At 45.6% G+C, this 10,799-nt stretch overlaps 1 protein-coding gene and 1 long non-coding RNA gene across 2 annotated transcripts in view; one reads left to right on the forward strand and one right to left on the reverse strand.

Annotated features, from left to right (window-relative positions):
• The window catches only part of SPPL3 (signal peptide peptidase like 3), a 148,874-nt gene extending 143,251 nt beyond the window's left edge, over positions 1 to 5,623 (forward strand). Inside the window, exons 8-11 of the mRNA XM_032311231.1 lie at positions 1,417 to 1,580; positions 2,334 to 2,533; positions 3,478 to 3,587; positions 4,470 to 5,623. Of these exons, the coding sequence (XP_032167122.1) occupies positions 1,417 to 1,580; positions 2,334 to 2,533; positions 3,478 to 3,587; positions 4,470 to 4,541 (546 nt within the window). The 3' untranslated portion in view covers positions 4,542 to 5,623. The remainder of the gene's footprint in view (positions 1 to 1,416; positions 1,581 to 2,333; positions 2,534 to 3,477; positions 3,588 to 4,469) is intronic.
• Positions 5,624 to 5,643: 20 nt separating this feature from the next.
• LOC116572323 lies at positions 5,644 to 10,587 on the reverse strand. The gene is made up of 2 exons (XR_004278224.1): positions 9,538 to 10,587; positions 5,644 to 8,336 (listed from the first exon to the last, which is right to left on the reverse strand). It is a non-coding gene; the product is annotated as an uncharacterized LOC116572323 (long non-coding RNA).
• Positions 10,588 to 10,799: the final 212 nt, after the last annotated feature.

The raw sequence follows: 10,799 nt of genomic DNA on the forward strand, positions 1-10,799 counted from the left end.
CAAGGGAAACAAGGGCAAAAATGAACTATTGGGACTTCATCAAGATCAAAAGCTTTTGCACAGCAAAGGAAACAGTCAACAAAACCAAAAGACAACGGACAGAGTGGGAGAAGATATTTGCAAACAACAGATCAGATAAAGGGCTAGTATCCATAATCTAGAAAGAACTTGTCAAACTCAACACCCAAAAAACAAATGATCCAATCAAGAAATAGGCAGAGGACATGAACAGACATTTCTGCAAAGAAGACATCCAGATGGCCAGTAGACCCATGAAAGAGTGTTCCACATCACTCGGCATCAGGGAACTACCAATCAAAACCACAATGAGGGGGCGCCTGGGTGGCTCAGTGGGTTAAGCCGCTGCCTTCGGCTCAGGTCATGATCTCAGGGTCCTGGGATCAAGTCCCGCATCGGGCTCTCTGCTTGGCAGGGAGCCTGCTTTCTCCTCTCTCTCTCTCTCTGCCTGCCTCTCTGCCTACTTGTGATCTCTCTCTGTCAAATAAATAAATAAAAATAAAAAATCTTTAAAAAAAAAAAAAAAAAAAAAAAAAAACCACAATGAGATACCACCTCACACCAGTCAGAATGGCTAAAATTAACAAGTCAGGAAATGACAGATGCTGGCCAGGATGCGGAGAAAGGAGAACCCTTCTACACTGTTGGTGGGAATGCAAGCTGGTGCAGCCACTCTGGAAAAGAGCATGGAGGTTCCTCAAAAAGTTGAAAATAGAGCTACCCTATGACCCAGCAGTCACACTACTGGATGTTTACCCTAAAGATACAAATGTAGTGATCCAAAGGGGCACATGCACCCAGATGTTTATAGCAACAATGTATGCAATAGCCAAACTATGGAAAGAACCTAGATGTCCATCAACAGGTGAATGGATAAAGAAGATGTGGTATACATATACAGTGGAATACTATGCAGCCATCAAAAGAAATGAAATCTTGCCATTTGCAGCGACGTGTATGGAACTAGAGAGTATTATGCTGAGCGAAATAAGTCAACTGGAGAAAGACAATTATATGATCTCCCTGATAGAAGAATTTGAGTAGCAGCGCTGGGGGTTGGGGGTAGGGAAGGAAAAAAGTAAATAAGATGGCATCAGGAGGGAGACAAACCATAAGAGACTCTTAATCTCACAAAACAAACAGGGTTGCTGGTGGGGGGGAAGAGGTGGTGGGGTTATGGACATTGGGGAGGGTATGTGCTATGGTGAGTGCTGAAGTGTGTAAACCTGGCAATTCACAGACCTGCACCCCTGGGGCTAATAATATATGTTAATTGAAAAACCCTTGACATTGCATTATTCTGAGACTTTGCTCTTAAGAACAAGGAGGGTTGATGCTGAAATCAAGGTGCTCCCAGCTTCCTCTGTTAAACACATCTCTCCATTTGGCTTTCGGCAGGTGTTTTTTTCTGCCTACATCTTCAATAGCAATGTCATGGTGAAGGTGGCCACGCAACCGGCTGACAATCCCCTTGACGTTCTATCCCGGAAGCTCCACCTGGGGCCCAATGTTGGGCGTGATGTTCCTCGCCTGTCTCTGCCTGGAAAACTGGTCTTCCCAAGGTAGGACTGGCATGTCAGGCCTCACGTTGTGATAGTGAACACTGTTTCCTATTTTCTGTGTTCCTTGATTAGGAACACAGAGGAACAGGAAGACAGTGTTCATCAACATTCTTATCCTAGACGGGAAAAGAGATGTGAGTTATCCTCTCTGTTTTACGAATGAGGAAGAGAATACTGATTTGAGTATTTATCATTAAATGATACAGGTGCTGCTTTTTATTATTGATTAATGTTACCAAACAACCGTATGTTACTATTGTTAGTATATTTTAGAGTTGGCTGGAGGAAATCAACAGGAGACTCTGAATCTTTTTTATTTCTAAAGCATTTGTAAAAATATGTCCTAATGCTAAAATTATGCAGTTGCTGATGATACAATCTTAGGAAAAATTATGTTGCTTTAATATCCATGTCTGGGAGTAGTCAGGTGCTTGTTTAAAGTCACAGCAGTGAATGTGTGACAAAATATGGAATTGCTTGACATTTCTGGAAGACGCATTACTTAAACAGATGACTTCAGCAGTCACTTCTCCCTGAAGCAGTGAGGGGTCTGGTTGAAGACATCTGTTGCCAGTAATCTTGTGGCTTGTGATCTCTAAAAACTCTTAAAAACTATTGTTCCACCTCTAGAGATTTCCATCTCCCATTCAGGTAAGTCCAACTTTTTAAAAAGCTGACAGACGACTCTGCACAGGAGGAGGAGAAATAGGATTGTTGAGGGTAGCATCCCTGACCTATGACACTGCATTCCAGCTCCACTGGCAGTCACTTCTCTATGTTGGGCATTGGGGACATCGTGATGCCTGGACTCCTGTTGTGCTTTGTCCTTCGTTATGACAACTACAAAAAACAAGCCAACGGCGACTCCTGCGGTGCCTCTGGACCTGCCAATATCTCTGGACGCATGCAGAAGGTCTCCTACTTTCACTGCACTCTCATTGGATACTTTGTAGGTAAGAGAGCTGGAGAGCCTGCATGGGATCCCCTGACTGTCCTCCAGGCCCTGGAGTTAAATCAGGTCTTCTAGCTGCAGACACTAGGTGGAAGGAGAGCAGTACTCTGGTTGCTGTTCTCGACAGCCACAGAGAAAGAAAAACGTGGCCCATGACATGACAGATTCTGTCTCTACTGGCCAGCCCAGTTCCCTATCCACCAATCTGAAGACCACTGTGGAAAGACTGATCAGGCCTCAGAGTTAGAAACATCTACCACTCAATGATCGTGGATCAGTCTGTGTGCTGAATTAAATCTTCAGCTTGAGGTTAATCAATGTCATGTTTATTTCCCGCCTCATGAAACAGGTATTTCCCTTTATTTGTTCTGACTTGTCTGTCACTTCTAACCTTAGACTCTCCCTGGGCCAGTTCTTCTCTAGCTGGCTCACTTACATACAGACAGGGAAGACCCACATAATGGGGCTGTAGGAATGGTGGGAACCTGTCTGCTGCTCCAGTGGCTGGCTACAGCAGGGTGCATCATTTCAGCACTGAGGCTCAGAGAGTTGAAACGCCATGACCCAGGTGACAACGCTTGCAGAAGGAGCAGAGTGAGAACTTGAACCCACCTCTTTGCCTCTGAGTTTGGCATCACCTACCACACGAGCCTGGAGGACCAGGCACATTCAGGGCAGAAGTAAGGGCTTAGACTAGGAAGCTAAGCACTGAGGGGCACCTGGGCTGCTCACGGGTCCTTGGAATTGTAGGACTTTAAAAGCTGTGCTGCTCCACCCTGGGCAGAGATCACAAGCAGGGCCTCTCCCTGGGCATCCCTCTAGACAGCACACTTCACAGGAGAGCTGTCCGATCAAGACCCTGGCAGGTTATCAGCCAGGTAGCAGGCCTTCCTCACTGATGGTTGACCCCCTCAGTGTTGTATATGAATGTTTCTCCCTTCATAGGTCTGCTCACTGCAACCGTGGCATCCCGCATTCACCGAGCGGCCCAGCCCGCCCTTCTCTATTTGGTGCCATTCACCTTATTGCCGCTCCTCACAATGGCCTATTTAAAGGTGAGAGAAGCATTTAGAAACCTGTGAAAGCAGTAACTTGGCATTGACTCAGCACTTGGGTATGTATTCTCCTTGCCAGAGGTGGGTCTCCTTAAGCCCCACAGCTCTTGACCTTGATGGTGGGTTGGTGGGTCTTTGTTCACCTGGTATGAGCAGCTCTTTCAGCCTGTTGCAGACACTGGCACAAAATGCTAGTGAATTAGACTACTATGCCTCTCGGTCATGAGTGAACTTATTGAAGTCCCTAGAGCCCAGCTGCAGAGACTTCCCTTAAAAGCAGCATCATAGGGCGCCTGGGTGGCTCAGTGGGTTAAGCCGCTGCCTTCAGCTCAGGTCATGATCTCGGGGTCCTGGAATCGAGTCCCGCATCGGGCTCTCTGCTCAGCAGGGAGCCTGCTTCCTCCTCTCTCTCTCTGCCTGCCTCTCTGCCTACTTGTGTTCTCTGTCAAATAAATAAATAAAATCTTTAAAAAAAAAAAAAAGGCAGCATCATATTGTTACCTAATAGCTTTTTACTACTTTGCATTAAAATTTTGAGATAGTTAAGAAATGTATGATTACAGATAGACTTGGAACGTAATCTGATACATAAGATTTGTATTATCCTCATTTTACAGAGGGGGAAACAGAGATAAAACTAGCTTGGCTTTAGCATCTCTCTCTTAAATGATAGAACTTATACCCTTCTTTACTAGAGGGGCCTAAGAGCTCTTCTAGAGAGTTCTTCAAAGAATGATAGGTTACTTTTCATTGAATAAAATTTGCATGTTCTTTGATTCTTCACAGAAGCCGGCTGATCTGAGATCAAGAATCAGAAAGGACTTATAGATGTGTGTGGCTCATGTTTAAATCTATAACTTAGTAAAGTTCCTTCTTCCCCAGGGTGACCTTCGGCGGATGTGGTCTGAGCCATTCCACTCCAAGTCCAGCAGTTCCCGATTCCTGGAAGTATGATGGATCCCAGACAGTGACCAGAATGGCCATCTGAGTCCTTTTCTGTCAACGCGTGGTTTTGTTTCCTCATAGAGCTGGCCTGGTACTTGGAGATGTACCTGTATAAGGAACTGATGTGTGACTGGAATTTGCGTTTGCAGGGAGCTTGTTTGCAGGAGCGAGGTGCTGGAGCCCTGCTTCGTTTTTTCTCTTCCTGCCGTTGTAGAGGCGGAGCCCTTCCTGAAGTGACAGGCCCTCCCCAGCGCTCCTTCCTCCCCTGTTTTTATGAATCTGCACCAGACTGTTACCTGTGGGGGATGGAGATATGACTGCTTAAAACTGACCACGGCAAGGAGTCGATCTATACCTTTTGAACACTAAAAAGGATGAAAAATATTAGCAAACGGAAGTTTCTTCAGTGAACCCTCAAGAACTTTGGGACCAGTTTCCTATGGGGGACTCCGTTTCAGAGAACTGAGACAGAAGCTCTTCTGTCATTATATTCTTTCCTTTTTCTGGATTTATTAAATATTTTCTGTGGTGTGAAGTGACTTATTAAAAATCCACAGACACTGAGTGACTTCTTAAAACATACAAATAAGAATTTGTTGTAATGAGTTCATGTCCACCCAGATGTTGTGTCGGCAGTGAACGAGGGCACGGTTTTTATACGTACACACACGCACACATCGATACATATGAATAAACAGAATTAAAACCTGCTAAGATCATGCTGTGTAGCAGACAGGGACTTGCTGTAATTTTTAGCATGTAGAGCAGTTTACTCCGGCTTCCTTGTATATGGATACGCTGCTGTCTCTCCCCTCCACAACTGAACATGCAGTTAAAAAACCAGTATAGTATTCGTACTGATATACTCATGGACTTTCGGGGGCTCTTGTTTGGTTTTGATCAGTGTAGCCAATTAGGGATGAAAAGTTCAAACTTTTTGGCCCTTTTTTTGTTTTGTTTTTACAGGCTTCTCCCTTGCAGGGTTTTTAGTAGTTTCTTCTTGAACCAATGCATGTAATATAGCAGCAGGTGTCTTTGTGCTTTCTGATCATAGTAATGTACTACTTGTAAATACATTTTTCTATTTTCTATTGTTTTTGTATTTTCTTTCTTTCTTTTTTTTTTTTTTTTTGGCATTTTGTTTCATTGGTGTGCTGTATTTCCCATGCCCTCACTCCTTGAAGAAAAAAAGGAAAAAAGCAACATGATCCTGTCCTTGCTGTTGTGATTATAGTCTCGGTTTACCTGTGGTGACAACTGGGTATTGGGGACAAATGTCAGTTTCCCCTCTGAGCTGGGCCCTACATTGCAGGCATGGCAGAAGGAGCAGGCTGCTCTGTCCCCTTAGAATCTGACCGTGTGCTGTGTGGTCTCTGCTGGAGAGCCATGGTATTCTGGTAGTAACTACTGTGATCATGTCAGCTCGCTTTTGTCTTGGCAACCCCAGCCTGATAAGAAATGGCCCACTATAAATGCAGAAGCCTGGCTACCTGACAGCAGAAGTGGGAGAAGGGCCCACATGTACCCCTCTCCCCCTTCAGCAGGTAACCTGCCACCGCTTTGACCTGTGCAGTGAACTGGTGTGCTGTGCCTCCCCGCGGACAGAGCTCATAGGCAGTGCGTGTCGCGTGGTCATGGGGACGTAAAGCGATTAAGACTATGCGTTCACCTGTTGCGTCTTCAAATCCTGCTGAGGGCCGTTTCGTTTTTTGTTGTTTTGTTGGTTTTGTTCTGGTTTTGTTTTTTAATAAATGACTCCTTTCTAGCCTTTGTCACCTCATCTTCACTTTTTGGTTGCTGGTACCACACAGAGCCTTTCGTCACCTCCCACCCGCTGTGCCTGTTCCAGAAGACTGACGGGAAGACCTTGTTTTCAGACAAGGTCACCTATAGCTCTGGTTGATTTCAGTCCTAGAGATGTCAAAGAACTGAAGCTTCCGTTGTCCACAGAACTTGAAACAGCCTCTGGAGTTGGTGAAGACCAAAGGTACACTGGTGTGCTTGCTGCTTATCAGCTGTTCTTCCTTAGCCCTCCCTGATGCTAATGACTAATTAAACAGGGCAGGAGTCGGGGGACTCTACCAAAATGACTCCGATTAAGGGTAAGTGCCAATAATAGTTAGAAGTAGTATCCTGGCAGTTGGTCATTTTGATTTTTCTATCTTTTCGTAAAAAAACTAAATTCCAGACAGAAGGAATATAATTTTTTGTCATCCTTACTTCTGTGCAGGTTTAGGGGGAAAAATACCCACTTGGGTCTCCTGGATGTAATTTGGATCCCAGCTGGCAGTTCTCAAAGCCCTTAAAACTTTGGCAGAGGAACCACAAATAACTCCTTTTGTTTTAACACAGAAGACACATTAGAACTTCCCTGGTTCTGGAAGTAGTAGTGTTGTGGAGGGGTGGGAGGTGCTGCAGTTACAGCACACGATTTTGGTCTTTCCTTATACAGTCTTCTCCCCTGCCCTGCCTAATGCAGATTTATGTCCTCAGCTTTTTTTCTTTTTTTCTCTTCTGGTTTCTCAGATGGTCTGAGTTCTGTGGTCTTCTAAGAAGTCTCTGCATTAGGCAAGGCATGTTGACAGAGTTCTAGCACAGACCACCTTTCTTCCTCACTGGTCTGAGTTTCTTCCTCCTCCAAAGAGACTGCATGCTGGAACTCCTCACTTACATAGTAACTTTATTCTAATCTGAGCTAATGAAGATAGAACAGCAAAGTTTATGCAAAGCCTAGTATGTTCCATTACTATTACTACAGCTTCTGCTTTTCTGAATAAGATAGCTGCACAACTCGCTGTGTAGGGGAGTTCAAACCAGCACTGGAGGGTGTGGGTGTAGGCTACTATCTGAATTACCTTTGTAGCCTGCCAGCACAAACCTTGGTTAAACAGGTAAGTTACGGCACCCATAAGAAAAGACTAGTTCTCTGTGAGGGTGGAGGGAAGGGAGTTCTGTTTTGTCAATAAAATGTCAAAAATAGAATCTGCCGTGTCTGCATAGCAGCTCTCACATTACTGCTAACCAGATCCAGTGTTGTATGTCGACATTTGTGTTTGGTAAAGGCCAACATTTACGTCAGAGCCTTGGAATGTAGCCGTTTTGTATATACATGAAGCGTACTCTTCAAGAATGTCAGCTGCAATTCTCCTTCTCCGTAGAAGCAGGGCAGACAGTACAGGCTCAGAAGGAAAGCTGCCTGTCCTACTTCTGATCTTCCAGTGCATACTGGCCTGGACAGACTCAGTCACATTGCCTTTGCAATTTCCAACAATGAAATCACTTCAAGAACAATGGCTCTTACACAGGTGGCAGCCTTGCCCCAGAGTCTGTACGAAGTCCTGCAGATCTCCCTGTAGAGCTCAGCCCTCTTCCCTCTTTTGGGAGCGATAAGCCAGGTAAGAGGTTTTTTATCCAGAAATTATTTCTATTCCTGTGCAATTTATATACTGCTGTTTGCAGGACTGAATGAACACTTCTTCAGATTCGGACTCTTAACTTCTCACGTGTATGGAGCCTCTCCCCAGAACAGTTCATTGATGACTCCTCCTCGTGGCTGTCAGCCATAATTTGTTTCCTCATTTCCCCTGGAATTCAAAACCCTTTCCTGCCCACTGGTGGTCATTTCAGAGTTGTTTCAACTTAAGCTGTGTCAGGCACTGGGTGCTCCGGGGAACAAAACCAAACAGCTGATCCCTAGTGCCCCACGGCAGGGTGCCTTACCAGGCCAGGCACGTGGGAAACATGGTCTCCGTAGATGAGGTCACTCAGCAATGTAGCATTGAGTTCGAGAGAGAGAGTGTCAACCTGAAATCGTTAGGAAGCAATAATTAAGCACAGCTATTTGGGATATACAGATTTGGGTAGCAATCCAAATAGTGTCCCACTAGGGAGCAAAAACCAGAGTTAGTTTTGTTTTTTGTTTTTTTAACAGAAAGGGCATTGATATTATTTACAAAGAATTCTGATTGGTGGTGGCAGAAGACTAATCTTGGCTGAACATAATTGGTTGCTAAGGCTGTCCCCAAAAGCAAAAACCTGTTCCTGTACGAAGTTGCAGATATGTACAGAGTCCTTCGGAGGATCTGTGATTTAGCCCAGTCCAGAAGTTCATGGTTCCATCCGGTGAGGATGTGCATAAGGCCCACCTCCTTAACGGCCTCCTGGCTCCTTTTAAAACTCCTTGACAGAAGTGATCTTATTTCACCTTTGACAAGTAGAATCTAGAGCTTTTGGTCCATGACTCTGGACTTTCCTGTAAATAGCAAAGGCATAGCTGGGAATGCAGGACTGGATCCTGCAGCTAACAAAGGGAAAGCAGGGCTATAAATGCTCCTTTTTCCTGCACCATGGTGCTCCTGGACAAATACATAAAACTACAGCAGACAGGAGCTCTGAGCACGTGATCTCTGTGCAGCATGGCTTAGGAATCTTAACTAAAGCCAGCAGTTCTAACTTTATGCAGTACTTTCTCGTAGTGATCACTTTGGTGTGCTATACAGAGCTTTTAGGTATTTGAGTTATTAAAAATTCATGTGACTGACTCAGGCTTAGTTTATGGCTCCTCTGATTACAATGCTGCCTAGTCAATTGTTGAAGTTCCAGGAAGTCTAGCCCCTATCAAGTAGAAACTGTATCACTTGCCACTGGTTTGCAAGTGAACAGTGTTCCTGAGAAGAATCCATGGGCTTGCTCCAGCCCCCACAGAGTCCTGGGATTCTCACTAGATCTCAAGAAGACAGAGGAATGGGAACCAGTTGGGGAGAGGAAACAAGGCTTGAGACTGGGAGCTGGGAAGTTTGCCAAGCAATGGGCTTTTGCCTTGTGAGGAATGAAAGACAGGAAGTGGGTGTCCAGAGGACAAAGAGATGGAGAGGGGGCAGCAAGGTGGCCGCGTGCCAGCATTCCGGCCTCGGGATTCTGAATGCCAGTTCTCTGCCTTCCCAAACACTCTGGCTCCAGGCAAGTTACCTTTCCACCCTCTAATGAGACGGTTCACTCAGCCCACCTGGACTTGGAGATGCAGGTAGCACATGTAGCTAACTCTCAGCCTGTGTGGTTGAACCGAACCTTCGGAGACCATGGATTCCCTCCCTCTTCCAGTTGGTGGTACAGCTTGTTTGGGATATTTTCTGTGGGTATATAGTAGCACATCCTGGGGCAGCTGTGCCCGGCTTTACAGGCTTCCTGGCGAGGGCAGACACCTAATTTCAAAAAGAGAGGTTAAGGACTTGCTTTTATGAGAAGGAGCACTCCTGGCCGCCTCTGTACGGATAAGTCACGGTCTTGCTAGCTTGACAGTGGTGGAAACAGTGCCACCCACCCCAAGGCTGGTGGCAGGTTTGGCCAGGTCTGAAGGAACACCTCACGCTGGCCAAGAGCCCCAGGCCCCCCCAGAAGCCTGGGGAATGAAGAAACACCTTTCCCCCCACAATGCCCCACTCCTTTCAACAACTACAGGTGTAATCAGGGCCTGTGCCACTGGATGTCATCCAGTGGGTCTTCCTTCTGCCATTCTGTCCGGCTTTCACCATCATCTTCAAGGAGCTGTGCTGTCAGCAGGCCTCCCTGCATGCAGAGCACAGGGACTGGAAGGTGACACCACAGCTTTTGACCTGAACACTTAACTGCCAAAACTGAGAGAAAGGAAAGACAGAGGAGGAGGAGTTCTGGTTCAGTCAGTAAAGCAGCTAGAGAACTGGGGTGTCTTAAAGATAGAAATATACATTCCCCAAGGCTTTAAATACCAAGATGATCTCAATAGTGAGAGGTAGGAAAATGACTCCCAAGTCAGCATTTAGCCTCACACAGCCACATGTGGCCTGGGGTTAGTGATAAAGCCCCTCTGGGCCCTGGCGATAAAGGTGCGTTATTTCAAGTACCAAATGAATACTAGGCACTTCTCTGGTCTGTTGAGTTTTCATGTACTCTACACAATTTACCAGTCTCTGTGGAGTTAGAATGCAATTAAAATTATCAGATTTAAACAAATAGACATGCTTTGATTATCAAAGCAAGCACAGCTTCTGTAAATGCTTCCAGGTCATCACTGAGGAAACTGGTTATCTTTCCCCTGTTGAGGGGTGAAGGGAGGGCTGGCACTTGAATTTGAATCCTAGTCTGGGTGTTCAAAACAGAGCAGATTCTTTATAGAGAATAGGATCTTTGCCATAAAACTAGGCCAGCCCAGGGTCTTGACATTTTCCGGTGTGCACTGTAGGACTTGGTACAAAGCAGGATGCTGGCTGAGCGTGTCCTAACAGTTCCCAC

This window comes from Mustela erminea, chromosome 13, assembly GCF_009829155.1.
Source record: "Mustela erminea isolate mMusErm1 chromosome 13, mMusErm1.Pri, whole genome shotgun sequence".
Lineage (NCBI taxonomy): Eukaryota > Metazoa > Chordata > Mammalia > Carnivora > Mustelidae > Mustela > Mustela erminea.